General features: G+C 49.8%; 2 protein-coding genes across 7 annotated transcripts in view; one reads left to right on the forward strand and one right to left on the reverse strand.

Annotated features, from left to right (window-relative positions):
- The window catches only part of KLC4 (kinesin light chain 4), a 68,611-nt gene extending 61,930 nt beyond the window's left edge, over positions 1–6,681 (reverse strand). For 3 of the 4 annotated variants that reach the window (XM_040430884.1, XM_040430883.1, XM_040430886.1), the window contains exon 1: positions 6,532–6,681. In XM_040430884.1, coding sequence (XP_040286818.1) covers positions 6,532–6,666 — 135 coding nt within the window. In that variant the 5' untranslated portion in view covers positions 6,667–6,681. The remainder of the gene's footprint in view (positions 1–6,531) is intronic. The other variant, XM_040430887.1, reaches the window with a different exon arrangement.
- A 10-nt stretch (positions 6,682–6,691) lies between these two features.
- MRPL2 (mitochondrial ribosomal protein L2) lies at positions 6,692–18,290 on the forward strand. Of its 3 annotated transcripts, none has more exons than XM_040430891.1 (8): positions 6,692–6,780; positions 14,064–14,163; positions 15,536–15,674; positions 16,942–17,083; positions 17,250–17,365; positions 17,440–17,550; positions 17,644–17,717; positions 17,796–18,290. In XM_040430891.1, exons 2-8 carry the CDS (start codon positions 14,080–14,082, stop codon positions 18,012–18,014), a joined length of 885 nt encoding a protein of 294 aa, XP_040286825.1. In that variant the 5' UTR covers positions 6,692–6,780; positions 14,064–14,079; the 3' UTR covers positions 18,015–18,290. The 3 variants fall into 3 exon arrangements, with proteins under 3 accessions (XP_040286825.1, XP_040286824.1, XP_040286823.1); XM_040430890.1 differs by having other exon boundaries at positions 6,765–6,887; XM_040430889.1 differs by lacking the exon at positions 6,692–6,780 and adding an exon at positions 12,909–13,161.
- Positions 18,291–18,918: the final 628 nt, after the last annotated feature.

The following is an 18,918-nucleotide window of genomic DNA, read 5'->3' on the forward strand; positions in this document are numbered from 1 at the left end:
TAGTACAGGGGGGTGTATACATAGTACAGGGGGGTGTATACATAGTACAGGGGGGTGTATACATAGTACAGGGGGGTGTATACATAGTACAGGGGGGTGTATACATAGTACAGGGGGGTGTATACATAGTACAGGGGGGTGTATACATAGTACAGGGGGGTGTATACATAGTACAGGGGGGTGTATACATAGTACAGGGGGGTGTATACATAGTACAGGGGGGTGTATACATAGTACAGGGGGGTGTATACATAGTACAGGGGGGTGTATACATAGTACAGGGGGGTGTATACATAGTACAGGGGGGTGTATACATAGTACAGGGGGGTGTATACATAGTACAGGGGGGTGTATACATAGTACAGGGGGGTGTATACATAGTACAGGGGGGTGTATACATAGTACAGGGGGGTGTATACATAGTACAGGGGGGTGTATACATAGTACAGGGGGGTGTATACATAGTACAGGGGGGTGTATACATAGTACAGGGGGGTGTATACATAGTACAGGGGGGTGTATACATAGTACAGGGGGGTATACATAGTACAGGGGTGTATACATAGTACAGGGGTGTATACATAGTACAGGGGTATAGAGGGGGGTGTATACATAGTACAGGGGTATAGAGGGGGGTGTATACATAGTACAGGGGTATAGAGGGGGGGTGTATACATAGTACAGGGGTATAGAGGGGGGTATATACATAGTATAGGGGTATACAGGGGGGTGTATACATAGTACAGGGGGGTGTATACATAGTACAGGGGGGTGTATACATAGTACAGGGGGGTGTATACATAGTACAGGGGGGTGTATACATAGTACAGGGGGTGTATACATAGTACAGGGGGGTGTATACATAGTACAGGGGTGTATATACATAGTACAGGGGGGTGTATACATAGTACAGGGGTGTATATACATAGTACAGGGGTGTATATACATAGTACAGGGGTGTATATACATAGTACAGGGGTGTATATACATAGTACAGGGGTGTATATACATAGTACAGGGGTGTATATACATAGTACAGGGGTGTATATACATAGTACAGGGGTGTATATACATAGTACAGGGGTGTATATACATAGTACAGGGGTGTATATACATAGTACAGGGGTGTATATACATAGTACAGGGGTGTATATACATAGTACAGGGGTGTATATACATAGTACAGGGGTGTATATACATAGTACAGGGGTGTATATACATAGTACAGGGGTGTATATACATAGTACAGGGGTGTATACATAGTACAGGGGTGTATACATAGTACAGGGGTGTATACATAGTACAGGGGTGTATACATAGTACAGGGGTGTATACATAGTACAGGGGTATAGAGGGGGGTGTATACATAGTACAGGGGTATAGAGGGGGGTGTATACATAGTACAGGGGTATAGAGGGGGGGTGTATACATAGTACAGGGGTATACAGGGGGGTGTATACATAGTACAGGGGTATACAGGGGGGTGTATACATAGTACAGGGGTATAGAGGGGGGTGTATACATAGTACAGGGGGGTGTATACATAGTACAGGGGTATAGAGGGGGGTGTATACATAGTACAGGGGGGTGTATACATAGTACAGGGGTATAGAGGGGGGGTGTATACATAGTACAGGGGTATAGAGGGGGGTGTATACATAGTACAGGGGTATAGAGGGGGGTGTATACATAGTACAGGGGGGTGTATACATAGTACAGGGGTAGAGGGGGGTGTATACATAGTACAGGGGTATAGAGGGGGGTGTATACATAGTACAGGGGTATAGAGGGGGGGTGTATACATAGTACAGGGGTATAGAGGGGGGTGTATACATAGTACAGGGGTATACAGGGGGGTGTATACATAGTACAGGGGTATACAGGGGGGTGTATACATAGTACAGGGGTATACAGGGGGGGTGTATACATAGTACAGGGGTATAGAGGGGGGTGTATACATAGTATAGGGGGGTGTATACATAGTACAGGGGTATACAGGGGGGTGTATACATAGTACACGGGGTATACAGGGGGGTGTATACATAGTACAGGGGTATATACATAGTACACGGGGTATACAGGGGGGTGTATACATAGTACACGGGGTATACAGGGGGGTGTATACATAGTACAGGGGTATATACATAGTACAGGGGTATAGAGGGGGGTGTATACATAGTACAGGGGTATACAGGGGGGGTGTATACATAGTACAGGGGTATACAGGGGGGGTGTATACATAGTACAGGGGTGTAGAGGGGGGGTGTATACATAGTACAGGGGTATAGAGGGGGGTGTATACATAGTACAGGGGTATAGAGGGGGGTGTATACATAGTACAGGGGTATACAGGGGGGTGTATACATAGTACAGGGGTATACAGGGGGGGTGTATACATAGTACAGGGGTATAGAGGGGGGGTGTATACATAGTACAGGGGTATAGAGGGGGGGTGTATACATAGTACAGGGGTATAGAGGGGGGTGTATACATAGTACAGGGGTATACAGGGGGGGTGTATACATAGTACAGGGGTATAGAGGGGGGTGTATACATAGTACAGGGGTATAGAGGGGGGGTGTATACATAGTACAGGGGTATAGAGGGGGGTGTATACATAGTACAGGGGTATACAGGGGGGGTGTATACATAGTACAGGGGTATAGAGGGGGGTGTATACATAGTACAGGGGTATACAGGGGGGGTGTATACATAGTACAGGGGTATAGAGGGGGGTGTATACATAGTACAGGGGTATAGAGGGGGGGTGTATACATAGTACAGGGGTATAGAGGGGGGTGTATACATAGTACAGGGGTATAGAGGGGGGTGTATACATAGTACAGGGGTATAGAGGGGGGTGTATACATAGTACAGGGGTATACAGGGGGGGTGTATACATAGTACAGGGGTATAGAGGGGGGTGTATACATAGTACAGGGGTATAGAGGGGGGTGTATACATAGTACAGGGGTATAGAGGGGGGTGTATACATAGTACAGGGGTATAGAGGGGGGGTGTATACATAGTACAGGGGTATAGAGGGGGGGTGTATACATAGTACAGGGGTATAGAGGGGGGTGTATACATAGTACAGGGGTATAGAGGGGGGTGTATACATAGTACAGGGGTATAGAGGGGGGTGTATACATAGTACAGGGGTATAGAGGGGGGTGTATACATAGTACAGGGGTATAGAGGGGGGGTGTATACATAGTACAGGGGTATAGAGGGGGGTGTATACATAGTACAGGGGTATAGAGGGGGGTGTATACATAGTACAGGGGTGTATACATAGTACAGGGGTGTATACATAATACAGGGGTGTATACATAATACAGGGGTGTATACATAATACAGGGGTGTATACATAATACAGGGGTGTATACATAATACAGGGGTGTATACATAATACAGGGGTGTATACATAATACAGGGGTGTATACATAATACAGGGGTGTATACATAATACAGGGGTGTATACATAGTACAGAGGTGTATATATAGTATAGGGGTGTAAACATAATACAGGGGGTGTATACATAGTACAGGGGGGTGTATACATAGTACAGGGGTATATACATAGTACAGGGGTATATACATAGTACAGGGGTGTATACATAGTACAGGGGTGTATACATAGTACAGGGGTATAGAGGGGGGGTGTATACATAGTACAGGGGTATAGAGGGGGGTGTATACATAGTACAGGGGTATAGAGGGGGGTGTATACATAGTACAGGGGTGTATACATAGTACAGGGGTGTATACATAATACAGGGGTGTATACATAATACAGGGGTGTATACATAGTACAGGGGTGTATACATAGTACAGGGGTGTATACATAGTACAGGGGTGTATACATAGTACAGGGGTGTAAACATAATACAGGGGGTGTATACATAGTACAGAGGTGTATACATAGTATAGGGGTATACAGGGGGGTGTATACATAGTACACGGGGTATACAGGGGGGTGTATACATAGTACAGGGGTATATACATAGTACACGGGGTATACAGGGGGGTGTATACATAGTACAGGGGTATACAGGGGGGTGTATACATAGTACAGGGGTATATACATAGTACACGGGGTATACAGGGGGGTGTATACATAGTACACGGGGTATACAGGGGGGTGTATACATAGTACACGGGGTATACAGGGGGGTGTATACATAGTACAGGGGTATATACATAGTACAGGGGTGTGTATACATAGTACAGGGGTATATACATAGTACAGGGGTGTATACATAGTACAGGGGTGTATACATAATACAGGGGTGTATACATAATACAGGGGTGTATACATAATACAGGGGTGTATACATAATACAGGGGTGTATACATAGTACAGGGGTGTATACATAGTACAGGGGTGTATACATAATACAGGGGTGTATACATAATACAGGGGTGTATACATAATACAGGGGTATATACATAGTACAGGGGTATATACATAGTACAGGGGTGTATACATAATACAGGGGTGTATACATAATACAGGGGTGTATACATAATACAGGGGTATATACATAGTACAGGGGTGTATACATAATACAGGGGTGTATACATAATACAGGGGTATATACATAATACAGGGGTATATACATAGTACAGGGGTGTATACATAATACAGGGGTGTATACATAATACAGGGGTGTATACATAATACAGGGGTGTATACATAATACAGGGGTGTATACATAATACAGGGGTGTATACATAATACAGGGGTGTATACATAGTATAGGGGTGTATACATAGTACAGGGGTGTATACATAGTACAGGGGTGTATACATAGTACAGGGGTGTATACATAGTATAGGGGTGTATACATAGTATAGGGGTGTATACATAGTACAGGGGTGTATACATAGTATAGGGGTGTATACATAGTATAGGGGTGTATACATAATACAGGGGTGTATACATAGTACAGGGGTGTATACATAGTACAGGGGTGTATACATAGTACAGGGGTGTATACATAGTACAGGGGTGTATACATAGTACAGGGGTGTATACATAGTACAGGGGTGTATACATAGTATAGGGGTGTATACATAGTATAGGGTGTATACATAGTACAGGGGTGTATACATAGTACAGGGGTGTATACATAGTATAGGGGTGTATACATAGTATAGGGGGTATACAGGGGGGTGTATACATAGTACACGGGGTATACAGGGGGGTGTATACATAGTACAGGGGTATATACATAGTATAGGGGTGTATACATAGTATAGGGTGTATACATAGTACAGGGGTGTATACATAGTACAGGGGTGTATACATAGTATAGGGGTGTATACATAGTATAGGGGGTATACAGGGGGGTGTATACATAGTACACGGGGTATACAGGGGGGTGTATACATAGTACACGGGGTATACAGGGGGGTGTATACATAGTACAGGGGTATATACATAGTACAGGGGTGTGTATACATAGTACAGGGGTATATACATAGTACAGGGGTGTATACATAGTACAGGGGTGTATACATAATACAGGGGTGTATACATAATACAGGGGTGTATACATAATACAGGGGTGTATACATAATACAGGGGTGTATACATAGTACAGGGGTATATACATAGTACAGGGGTGTATACATAATACAGGGGTGTATACATAATACAGGGGTGTATACATAATACAGGGGTATATACATAATACAGGGGTGTATACATAATACAGGGGTGTATACATAATACAGGGGTATATACATAGTACAGGGGTATATACATAGTACAGGGGTGTATACATAATACAGGGGTATATACATAATACAGGGGTATATACATAGTACAGGGGTGTATACATAATACAGGGGTGTATACATAATACAGGGGTGTATACATAATACAGGGGTGTATACATAATACAGGGGTGTATACATAATACAGGGGTGTATACATAATACAGGGGTGTATACATAGTATAGGGGTGTATACATAGTACAGGGGTGTATACATAGTACAGGGGTGTATACATAGTACAGGGGTGTATACATAGTATAGGGGTGTATACATAGTATAGGGGTGTATACATAGTACAGGGGTGTATACATAGTATAGGGGTGTATACATAGTATAGGGGTGTATACATAATACAGGGGTGTATACATAGTATAGGGGTGTATACATAGTACAGGGGTGTATACATAGTACAGGGGTGTATACATAGTACAGGGGTGTATACATAGTACAGGGGTGTATACATAGTACAGGGGTGTATACATAGTATAGGGGTGTATACATAGTATAGGGTGTATACATAGTATAGGGGTGTATACATAGTACAGGGGTGTATACATAGTACAGGGGTGTATACATAGTATAGGGGTGTATACATAGTATAGGGGTGTATACATAGTATAGGGTGTATACATAGTATAGGGGTGTATACATAGTACAGGGGTGTATACATAGTATAGGGGTGTATACATAGTATAGGGGTATATACACGGGGTTGCAGAAGTATTCGCACCACGGAGAGCTCCTACCTGCCTCGGTTCCGGGTCTGGTGAAGCGTCTTCCTTTCTGCTCCCACAATCCCCCGCGCCGTATTTTTGTGACGCATCCCCCGTCACGTGACCGGTCTTGGCGCAGCAGACTTTCTCCCGTAGTTGCGGCGCCATTTTGCCGTCGTCTGCAGGGTTTTATAGCCGCTAATGGCGCATTGACCTCTAGTGAACATGCTTAGTGACGTCACTAATGTGCGACCTGTCACCGGCGTGACATCGGAGCGACAGGTAGTCCCAGAGATGCTGATCTGCTCTTGAAAGGTCGGGGGCACGAAGAAAGTATTAGCACCCCGGGACTGGCTGCAGCTGCTGTCATTTGTGGTGTACGATCTGGGGTGTGAATACTTTCCACAAGTACCATGTGTGATATGCTGGGGTGTGAATACTTTCTACAAATACCATGTATGATGTGCTGGGGTGTGAATACTTTCCACAAATACCATGTATGATGTGCTGGGGTGTGAATACTTTCCTCAAGTACCATGTGTGATGTGCTGGGGTGTGAATACTTTCTACAAGTACCATGTATGATGTGCTGGGGTGTGAATACTTTCCTCAAGTACCATGTATGATGTGCTGGGGTGTGAATACTTTCCTCAAGTACCATGTATGATGTGCTGGGGTGTGAATTACTTTTGTATAGAGAATTAAGTTTAGAGATGTACGGGGGGGGGGGCAGGTTGTGATAAGAGGAGAGGAAGAGGTCCTGTGAGGATCAGAGATTACATGTGGGGGTGTATCAGGAGGTCAGAGATGTACGGGGGGGGGGGGGGGGCAGGTTGTGATAAGAGGAGAGGAGGAGGTCCTGTGAGGATCAGAGATTACATGTGGGGATGTATCAGGAGGTCAGAGATGTACGGGGGGGGGGGCAGGTTGTGATAAGAGGAGAGGAGGAGGTCCTGTGAGGATCAGAGATTACATGTGGGGGTGTATCAGGAGGTCAGAGATGTACGGGGGGGGGGGGGGGCAGGTTGTGATAAGAGGAGAGGAGGGGGTCCTGTGAGGATCAGAGATTACATGTGGGGGGGTATCAGGGGGGCAGAGATGTACGGGGGGGGGGGGGGGGGGGGCAGGTTGTGATAAGAGGAGAGGAGGAGGTCCTGTGAGGATCAGAGATTACATGTGGGGATGTTATCAGGAGGTCAGAGATGGTACGGGGGGGGGGGGCAGGTTTGGTGATAAGAGGAGAGGAGAGGTCTCTGTGAGGATTAGAGATTAATGTGGGGTGTAATCCAGGAAGGTCAGAGATGTCGGGGGGGGGGTCAGGTTGTGATAAGAGGAGAGGAGGAGTCCAAGTGAGGATCAAGATTACATGTGGTGTGTATCAGGTGGTCAGAGAATACTGGGGGGGGGGGGGCAGTTGTGATAAGAGGAGAGGAGGGAGTCCCTGTGAGGAGATGGATTCGGAGATTACAATGTGGGGTGGTGGGGGGGTGGGGGGGGGGTGTATCAGGAGGTCAGAGATGTACGGGGTGTACGTGGGGGGTAGGGGGGGGTACGGGGGGGGGGGCAGGTTGTGATAAGAGGAGAGGAGGAGGTCCTGTGAGGATCAGAGATTACATGTGGGGTGTATCAGGAGGTCAGAGATGTACGGGGGGGGGGGGGCAGGTTGTGATAAGAGGAGAGGAGGAGGTCCTGTGAGGATCAGAGATTACATGTGGGGGTGTATCAGGAGGTCAGAGATGTACGGGGGGGGGGGGCAGGTTGTGATAAGAGGAGAGGAGGAGGTCCTGTGAGGATCAGAGATTACATGTGGGGTGTATCAGGAGGTCAGAGATGTACGGGGGGGGGGGCAGGTTGTGATAAGAGGAGAGGAGGAGGTCCTGTGAGGATCAGAGATTACATGTGGGGTGTATCAGGAGGTCAGAGATGTACGGGGGGGGGGGCAGGTTGTGATAAGAGGAGAGGAGGAGGTCCTGTGAGGATCAGAGATTACATGTGGGGGTGTATCAGGAGGTCAGAGATGTACGGGGGGGGGGGCAGGTTGTGATAAGAGGAGAGGAGGAGGTCCTGTGAAGATCGGAGATTACATGTGGGGGTGTATCAGGAGGTCAGAGATGTACGGGCGGGGGGGGCAGGTTGTGATAAGAGGAGAGGAGGAGGTCCTGTGAGGATCAGAGATTACATGTGGGGGTGTATCAGGAGGTCAGAGATGTACGGGGGGGGGGGGCAGGTTGTGATAAGAGGAGAGGAGGAGGTCCTGTGAGAATCAGAGATTACATGTGGGGTGTATCAGGAGGTCAGAGATGTACAGGGGGGGGGGCAGGTTGTGATAAGAGGAGAGGAGGAGGTCCTGTGAGGATCAGAGATTACATGTGGGGATGTATCAGGAGGTCAGAGATGTACGGGGGGGGGGGCAGGTTGTGATAAGAGGAGAGGAGGAGGTCCTGTGAGGATCAGAGATTACATGTGGGGGTGTATCAGGAGGTCAGAGATGTACGGGGGGGGGGGGGGGCAGGTTGTGATAAGAGGAGAGGAGGAGGTTCCTGTGAGGATCGGAGATTACATGTGGGGGTGTATCAGGAGGTCAGAGATGTACGGGGGGGGGGGCAGGTTGTGATAAGAGAAGAGGAGGAGGTCCTGTGAGGATCGGAGATTACATGTGGGGTGTATCAGGAGGTCAGAGATGTACAGGGGGGGGGGCAGGTTGTGATAAGAGGAGAGGAGGAGGTCCTGTGAGGATCAGAGATTACATGTGGAGGTGTATCAGGAGGTCAGAGATGTACCCGGGGGGGGGGGGGGGGGGGGGGGTCAGGTTGTGATATGAGGAGAGGAGAAGGTCCTGTGAGGATCAGAGATTACAGGTGGGGGTGTATCGGGAGGTCAGAGATGTACGGGGGGGGGGGGGCAGGTTGTGATAAGAGGAGAGGAGGAGGTCCTGTGAGGATCAGAGATTACATGTGGGGATGTATCGGGAGGTCAGAGATGTATGCGGGGGGGGGCAGGGTGTGTAGGTGTTAGTGTCTAGAACTGAACTCGCTGGGCGATGGGGATCCAATGAAGGGATTGGCAGAGGAGAAAGGAGGTGAGAGGTGAAGTCACCGGGCAGCAGAGTGAGAGGGCTGGATGGGAGGCCACAGAGGAGGATGTTGCAGTAGTCCAGGTGGGAGATGATGAGGACACTCACTGGTATATTAGTTGACTCAGGGGTGAGGAAGGAGATAATATGAGAGATATTCTTGAGCTGATGGCATCAGGTGGAGGTGAGGGTTTGGATGTTGGGGCAGAGTCCAGTGTGATCCCCAGGCAGCCGGCCTGCGAGATGGGAGAAAGCGGGTGCTATTAACTGTAATGGAGAGGTCTCGTCGGGGGTGAGTGACATGGTGGGAAGACAGTGAACTCAGTGTTACCCTCACCCATGACAGCACCCATGTGAGATGGACCATCCAGGACAGGAAACCTGAGGATAGAAGATGTTCACACCCCACCACACCTCCGTTCAGGTTTCCTGTCCTCCGGATAGGAGGTCCCGGGGAACCTACTTCTTCAGCGTTCACACCAGAACTGGCTGAGGAAGGTCCAGGCTCTAGTCCGGTGTGTGACCCATCCTATGGCGGCATATGACCATGTGCAGTAGGACATCCGGTCTGTGTCCTGGTGTCGGCAGTGTGGACCCACGCTGGATCGTATTGGGGAGGCCGAGTGTGCTGGGCTGTGCTGTGGCAGTGGAGAGTGCCTGGCGCATGGACAGTAGGGGACTGCAGCCAGTTTGTTTCCACATGGTGCTGCGCAGGATCCCTGGCACTGGAGTTGTGGAGGCAGGCGATCCGGTCCACGTTGAGCCCTCTAGACCATCAAGCCCAGCATTTGGCCTGAGGAGCGCGGTACAGCTTCAGGAGGGCGAGATTAGTCCTTTATTTTTCTCCTCACTGATTGAGTCCTTTTCTGGCTGTTTATTCAGTAGGGGCCAAAAATACCTGAAAAAGTCACAGTAAAGACTAAGCCCAGAGAATGTTCTGTCTGTAAGTCTGCTGCCTCTCCTCATCTGAAACCACGTCAATCATGGGTGGAGAAAGTGCTGTTGGAGGAGCCTCACTCTATGTCAAAGAGGATCAAGGCTCTGCTTATGTCGGAGGTTAGAGCTTCCCTTAGACCTTTAAAACAGCTCTTTCCTCCGTCAGTAAGTGGGTCTAGACAAGCCGTGGATGTAGATGTTTCAGCTCAAGATAAGTGGGACTTTGAGGTCACTAGTGAGTTTGCTGGTAATAGTTCTTCTGAAGATGAAGCAGGTGGAGCACTTTCCTACTGAAGATACGGAACCGTTATTGAAGGCTGTGAGGTCTACACTGCAGTTAGAAGTTGTGACACCGCAGAAGTCGATTGCGGACTGTTTAGCACCTAAAGAACATCGAGTATTTCTGGCACATGCAAGTATGGAGGCCCTAATTAAGAAAGAACGGAGAAGTCCTGACCATAAATGTGTTCCTCATACGATTAAGAGAAAATGTCATCAGTTTGGTACAGGAGTTCACTGTAGATTGCAAATAAATGGTCCCTTCAGTGTGAAGACCTGGGGTGTCTTAGTGACCTGTTAGATGAGAAAGCTGGGAGTCCGCCTCTGCCAGCTGGAGGCCCGCTATCTCAGCTTCCCGGGTGTCCAAATCTTTAAATCTCTGCTTGGGACAATTACAGACTCCTAAAGGACAGAACTAGAGAGGAACTTCTGGCCTCCATTCCCACTTTTATTAAGGCTGTAGGTTTTTCGGCAGGAAAGAAATAAACAGAGAATGGTGTCTGCAAAATTTAGTTTTCCAGCAGTTCAGAAATAGGATCAGCCAACTGTGGATCTTTTTGCAACAAAGGAGAACAAGAAAGTAGACTTTTTTTTTTCACTCAAGAGGATGGACAATCCGGTGGGGATAGATGCATTGACCCAGTATGGCATCAAGAACTCCGAGATGCCTTCCCTCCATTTTTATTTTCTCATTCCCAGAGTCTTGAAGAAAGTGATTCAGGGAAATGCTTCTATAATTCTTATTGCTCCAAGATGGCGTGGTTCTCAATGTTACAGGACCCAGCGATGGAACCCCCATGGATGCTTCCATTTTGGGACAATCTCCTGTATCAGGGACCGGATCTGCTTCAGCTAGCAGCAAGAGGGAAATATGGTCCAGAAGAGGCTTCTTGGATAGGGCCGTTTCCTCCCTATCGGCTAATAGGAAGACATTCTTGGATTAAGATATTTGTCAGCAGCCTCCAGATTACGTCCCTCTTTGAGACTTCTCTCTCCCCCCCCCCCCTTGGGATTTGAATTTGGTATTGTCTGCTCGGACTCGGTCGCCTTTTGAGCCTATAGAAGGGATACCTATTGAGGTCCTCACATTGAAGCCACAACGTCAGCCAGGCGAGTTTCTGAAAATCAGGCCTTCTCCACTAACCCTTACCTCCTTACACCAACATTTAGAATGACAAGGTCATTATAAGACCCTTGCCTGGTTTTCTGACTACCAAAGACACCAGGACAGGATGTTGCCCTCTTTTTGTGCCAATCCCACCAACTCTAGAGAGCAGAGTTTTCACTGCTTGGATGTTAGGAGGTGTTTAGTTACTTACCTGGAATGGAGGGTAGATGAGAATCTTCTGGCCAGTTTCAGGGACCTTGTAGGGGAAAAAAGCTTCCATAGCATCTATTGCTAGGTGGGTAAAGTTGTCGATCTCGCTTGCATATTCTTCTAGGGGCCTTCCTATTCCAGAGGGATTTGGTGCACATTCAACAAGAGCAATGGCGACTACGTGGGCAGAGAGGGCTGATGCTTCTCTATCTCAGATTTGCAGGGCAGCCATCTAGTCTTCTCCGCATACCTTTTTATGGGACTATAGGCTGCACCTAGATATGGATTCTGCCTTTGGGAGGAAGGTGCTGCAAGCTGTAGTCCCCCCCCTAATTCTAAGTTGATTCATAGTTTAGTCCACATGGGTGCTGTCATGGGTGAGGGGAAAACATAAATTGCTTACTGGTAATTGTTTTGCTTGAAACCCTTGACGGCACCCTAAGATTTCCCAACCGTATATGTTTATATAGTTCATGGTGCTGCTTCTTTGGCTTTACAGATCCCATAAAGCTTAGAGATGTAATGTTCCATATTGGTTCCCTGCCTGGGTTCTAGTATTTGTTCTTTGATCTTAATCACGCCTCTAGAGGATCTTTTCCTTGCGGTGGGGGTGTGAACGTTTTTATATCCTCAGGTTACCTCTCCTGGATGGGAGGTCCATCTCGCATGGGTGCTGTCATGGCTTTCAAGAAAGTAAGCAATTTCTGTTTTCTCCATGTTGAGTTTTAGGAAGCGAGAGGAGAAGAGTAAACATATTGCCAACAGACACCCTGGGATTCTGGATATCAGGTTCCTACGAGGGTGTGAAGTGCATAGGCTTGAGGGGCAGCTGAGAAAAGAGCGGTCAGGAACGTAAGAAGATGTGGTCTGAGAGGGGCAGAGGAGAGATTAGATAGGGAGCAGAGGCAGGTGAAGACCAGGTCTACTGTCTGTCTCTGTGGGTGGCTGTGGAGGACCATTGTGTGAGGCCCATGGAGGCAGTAAGAGCATCAATAAGGATGTTGAAATCCCTGATTATAAAGGAGCGGATGTCTGCAGAGAGGAATTTAGAAAGCGGGTATTGAAATGGTCGAAAAAGGCAGTAATATGGCCTGGTGGATGGTAGATGGCGACTACTTGGAGGTTGGAGGGAGAGAACATGCAGCTGCTTTGGTGGGTGTCAGCCATGTTTCTTTGAAGCCAAGAAATGAAAGTTTCTGGGAATGTGATGGAGGGAAGATAGAACGGTAGGGATTAGATGAGGGGTCCAGGGTTAGGAGAGATGTCTCCAGCAGTAAGAAGAAGTAGATAGAGGTGAGAGCAGGAGAGGACATGAGTGTGTAGAGGAGGAGGTCAGAGAAGATAGAAGGGGATAGGACAGTGGGGATTAGATGAGGGGTTCAGGATTAGGAGAGATGTCTCCAGCAGTAAGGAGAAGTAGATAGAGGTGAGAGCACGAGAGGACATGAGTGTGTAGAGGAGGAGGTCTGAGAGAAGATAGAAGGGGATAGGACAGTGGGGATTAGATGAGGGGTTCAGGATTAGGAGAGATGTCTCCAGCAGTAAGGAGAAGTAGAGAGAGGTGAGAGCAGGAGAGGACATGAGTGTGTAGAGGAGGAGGTCTGAGAGAAGATAGAAGGGGATAGGACAGTGGGGATTAGATGAGGGGTCCAGGATTAGGAGAGATGTCTCCAGCAGTAAGGAGAAGTAGAGAGAGGTGAGAGCAGGAGAGGACATGAGTGTGTAGAGGAGGAGGTCTGGGAGAAGATAGAAGGGGATAGGACAGTGGGGATTAGATGAGGGGTCCAGGAGTAAAGAGATGCTGAACTGCCCACCTCTGGAATCGCCCTTGTAAAGAGGAGGTCTCTTGTCATGGCCCCACCCCAAAGGAGAGAGCTCTTAAAGGGGCCAGCATGGACTGTTATTCCCATCCAGTCTCTTTTGTTATGTCTGATGTATGTTATATCCTCTTCCCATCAGTCTCGTGGGGCCGGTCATGGCGATCTGCAGCTTGTCTCGCGTCTTTCGAACACTAACAGTGACCTGCAGCCAAACAGCGCCCCCTGTGCTCCGTCAGCAGGTCAGTGCACCCCTCAGTACCCCAAACTGCTCCGTCACCAGGTCAGTGCACCCCCCACGTTGTGCTCCGTCACCAGGTCAGTGACCTCTGTCATGAAATCAGCTCGTGAACAACAAAGATAGGCCCTGAGCACTAGGAGTTGTCACCAGTGAGCAGTTACTGGAGGTCACACAGGAAGCTACAGATATTCCAAGTTCCCAAATCCAGGAGGAGAGAACTTCGCAGCTTGTTCTCACGAACCTCAACATCTGACTACTACCCCCAGTCTCAGAGATCTCCCTCCCATCTGTACTATCACTAGCAGAGGCCGGGGATCACAACCCCCAACATCTGACTACTACCCCCAGTCTCAGAGATATCCAGAAACACATCCGCCTCTCCTCTGTCTGTACTATCACTAGCAGGAACCGGGGTTCACTACCCCCATCATCTGACTACTACCCCCAGTCTCAGAGATCCCCCTCCCCTGTCTGTACTATCACTAGTAGGGGTCGGGGTTCCCCCACGGAGAGGATTGCTGTGTAGAACAGTCAGAACACTGAGACCCCTGTAGAGTTCCCAAACCTAACATTTCCTGAGGGTCACAGAGGTCATTAGTGTACCTACAGGGAGGTGTGAAGACCATCACTACAACCCCCAATATCTAATACAACCCCAACTATGTAATACAGCACACACTGACTAATAAAATAAGCACATTGACCATATACAGGGTCATAGGAAAATGACATAGTCCACGGTGACAACCCCCACTGTGCCCTGGTCAGTGCCCCACACTAGGTCAATGAGCCCACTGTGCTCCATCACCTGGTCATTGCAACCAGCACTCCCCCACCCTTTGCTCCATTATCAGGTCTGTGCCTCCCCCCCCCCCTGCTTCATGACCAGGTCAGTGCCAAACTAAACCAATGCCTCCCCCACCCCCCGTGCTCCGTCATCAGGTCAGTGCCAAACCAACCCCCGCCCCTCCTGTGCTCCATCACCAGGTCATTGACACGCCCCCCCCCCCCCCTCCATGCTGACACCAGCACTCACCTGGTGTCAGCAGGTCAGTGCCCCCCCCCCCCCCCCCCCCCGATCCGTCACCAGGTGAGTGCTGCCCGTAGCCCATCACATTAGTCGGCTGTTGTCTGTCTCCAGCCACTAGGGGTTGCTGTCTGTATGTGGTGCCTGTTGTAGTCCATGATGCACAGGAGGCGATGACCTGCTGGTCACGGCTGTTGTCTTATCCAGCCCCTGTACCACTAACTCTACTCGACCAGTGACTAATCAGGAGTAGTGTAACACATAGATGATTGAGGGAGTAGTCTGCAGCTGCTGGAGGTGTTCTCACTGCCTGTGTCTATATATGTTATGTTCTTGTGTTCTGCAGGCTGCACCCTCCTCACTGCTGCCCTTCAGAGGTCTTCTCACCACATCGCACCTTAACGCCTTAGAGATATGGAAGCCACCTGCCAAGTACACTATCAATCCCATAGGAAAGAGGAAGACAGGAGGCCGGGACCACACTGGTGTGTGATACGTCTGTTTATAGTAGTACCATCATTGTCACTGCTGTTGCTTTTTCTAGCAGTTAACTCCCACATCCCTTTTTCTGCCCGTTGGCTCCCTCTGTTCCCTTTTCCGCCCGTTGGCTCCCTCTGTTCCCTTTTCTGCCCGTTGGCTCCCTCTGTTCCCTTTTCCGCCCGTTGGCTCCCTCTGTTCCCTTTTCTGCCCGTTGGCTCCCTCTGTTCCCTTTTCTGCCCGTTGGCTCCCTCTGTTCCCTTTTCCGCCCGTTGGCTCCCTCTGTTCCCTTTTCTGCCCGTTGGCTCCCTCTGTTCCCTTTTCCGCCCGTTGGCTCCCTCTGTTCCCTTTTCTGCCCGTTGGCTCCCTCTGTTCCCTTTTCTGCCCGTTGGCTCCCTCTGTTCCCTTTTCTGCCCGTTGGCTCCCTCTGTTCCCTTTTCTGCCCGTTGGCTCCCTCTGTTCCCTTTTCTGCCCGTTGGCTCCCTCTGTTCCCTTTTCTGCCCGTTGGCTCCCTCTGTTCCCTTTTCCGCCCGTTGGCTCCCTCTGTTCCCTTTTCCGCCCGTTGGCTCCCTCTGTTCCCTTTTCCGCCCGTTGGCTCCCTCTGTTCCCTTTTCCGCCCGTTGGCTCCCTCTGTTCCCTTTTCCGCCCGTTGGCTCCCTCTGTTCCCTTTTCCGCCCGTTGGCTCCCTCTGTTCCCTTTTCCGCCCGTTGGCTCCCTCTGTTCCCTTTTCCGCCCGTTGGCTCCCTCTGTTCCCTTTTCCGCCCGTTGGCTCCCTCTGTTCCCTTTTCTGCCCGTTGGCTCCCTCTGTTCCCTTTTCTGCCCGTTGGCTCCCTCTGTTCCCTTTTCTGCCCGTTGGCTCCCTCTGTTCCCTTTTCTGCCCGTTGGCTCCCTCTGTTCCCTTTTCTGCCCGTTGGCTCCCTCTGTTCCCTTTTCTGCCCGTTGGCTCCCTCTGTTCCCTTTTCCGCCCGTTGGCTCCCTCTGTTCCCTTTTCCGCCCGTTGGCTCCCTCTGTTCCCTTTTCCGCCCGTTGGCTCCCTCTGTTCCCTTTTCCGCCCGTTGGCTCCCTCTGTTCCCTTTTCCGCCCGTTGGCTCCCTCTGTTCCCTTTTCCGCCCGTTGGCTCCCTCTGTTCCCTTTTCCGCCCGTTGGCTCCCTCTGTTCCCTTTTCCGCCCGTTGGCTCCCTCTGTTCCCTTCTCTGCCTGTTTCCCCCTACTCCCCCATCCCTTTTTCCGGCTGCTCACTCCTCTCGCTGCGCTCATGTTACCGATGTGTTATAGGTCGCGTCCGTGTGCGTGGTATTGGAGGGGGACACAAGCAGCTCTTCCGGATGATTGATTTTCACAGGCTAAACTATGAGTCTGGACGGGAGAATGCCCCGTTCCAGGAGAAGGTGGTGGAAGTGCGCTACGACCCATGCAGGTAAGTACAGGTCTTAGTCTTTTTGAGTGCAGCCTGTTATATTCACCTTGTGACAGTGCGTCTACTACTACACCTAGTATCTGTAGCTCCACAGGTGTGGTGTCACGTATGTGCTGTCCTGTGCAGCCGGCGTGTCTGTTCCTGATGCTTGCCTTTGTCTCCTCAGGTCAGCGGACATTGCTCTGGTGGCCGGAGGGAAGCGGAAACGCTGGATTATTGCCACAGAGAACATGAAGGCCGGAGACTTGATCACTTCGTCCGGGAACATTGGACGCATGGCAGGTATGATACTCGGGGGGTGGGGGGGTTCGCAGGAATGTGTCACATGACTGTAACATTCTGCTCTCACTCACCAGTGTCTGCAGAGGAGGGAGATGCTCATCCGCTCGGAGCACTGCCGATCGGCACCCTGGTGAACTGCCTGGAAGTGATGCCGGGGAAAGGTGCTCTGTTAATCAGAGCTGCGGGTGAGTTCTGGGCAACACACAGAGGGGGTGCCTACCGAGTATGACGTGCTGCTGGGGGCCCACCATGTATAAATTGTTGCTCTCTTCTTACAGGCACATGTGGGGTGTTGCTGAGGAAGGTGAATGGAACGGCCATTGTGCAGCTGCCCTCCAAGAGACAAGTTCAGGTGACCATGTCCTGAGCCCTGCCCTCCACCCCCTGTAACATTGTGGGGTGCCACAGTCTGACCTTTCTCCTCCCACAGGTGCTGGAAACCTGCGTGGTCACCGTGGGCCGTGTTTCCAATGTTGATCACAACAAGCGAGTGATCGGCAAGGCCGGGCGCAACCGCTGGTTAGGAATCCGACCATCCAGTGGTCTCTGGAAGAGGAAGGGCGGCTGGGCCGGACGCAAGATCAAGCCACTGCCCGCTCTAAAAAGCTACGTGACGTTACCAAGTTCCAGCCCAGCACCGCGGAACTGACCACCCGACTGACTGCCATAGTCTCTTCATATGGGAAGGGCGGAGTCTACAGGGAACCGCAGGACCGTATCTCTTCATCCACCTGTGCTGCCTCCTGACCATGTTGTGTCATATCATTAGGTGGCAGTGCTGAGCTAATGGGCGCTGCCATGAGACCGCTGTTAGGACTGGTGGAGTTGTGTGCGTCAAATAAACTAAGTAAACCTTGTATAATACATTTATATTACTATGATGTAATGTAGTAACATTGTCTCTAAGGCTATAGACATATGTCCATCCAGTTCAGCCGGTTATCCTTCGAGTTCATCTAGTCTAGTTGCTCTAATCTCCTGGTCGGGGGGAGATGTGATGAGGTCATGTGTGAGGATCTCCTGGTCGGGGAGATGTGATGAGGTCATGCGTGAGGATCTCCTGGTCAGGGGGGATATGTGCTAAGGTCATGTGTGAGGATCTCCTGGTCGGGAGGATATGTGCTAAGGTCATGTGTGAGGATCTCCTGGTCGGGGGGATATGTGCTAAGGTCATGTGTGAGGATCTCCTGGTCGGGGGGCATATGTGGTAAGGTCATGTGTGAGGATCTCCTGGTCAGGGGGATATGTGCTAAGGTCATGTGTGAGGAGCTCCTGGTCAGAGGGATATGTGGTAAGGTCATGTGTGAGGATCTCCTGGTCAGAGGGATATGTGGTAAGGTCATGTGTGAGGATCTCCTGGTCGGGGGGGATATGTGCTAAGGTCATGTGTGAGGATCTCCTGGTCGGGGGGATATGTGGTAAGGTCATGTGTGAGGATCTCCTGGTCGGGGAGATGTGATGAGGTCATGCGTGAGGATCTCCTGGTCAGGGGGGATTAGTGCTAAGGTCATGTGTGAGGATCTCCTGGTCGGGGGGCATATGTGGTAAGGTCA

This window comes from Bufo bufo, chromosome 4 (genome assembly GCF_905171765.1).
Source record: "Bufo bufo chromosome 4, aBufBuf1.1, whole genome shotgun sequence".
Lineage (NCBI taxonomy): Eukaryota > Metazoa > Chordata > Amphibia > Anura > Bufonidae > Bufo > Bufo bufo.

Bases quoted from the DNA above. Each gene is read 5' to 3' on its own strand.
- MRPL2 (XM_040430889.1), top strand. From the start codon at position 13,076: ATGGAGGCAGTAAGAGCATCAATAAGGATGTTGAAATCCCTGATTATA. The intron at 14,164-15,535 runs GTCAGTGCACCC...TGTGTTCTGCAG, and splicing joins CCCCTGTGCTCCGTCAGCAG to GCTGCACCCTCCTCACTGCT. The intron at 17,718-17,795 runs GTGACCATGTCC...CTCCTCCCACAG, and splicing joins CCTCCAAGAGACAAGTTCAG to GTGCTGGAAACCTGCGTGGT.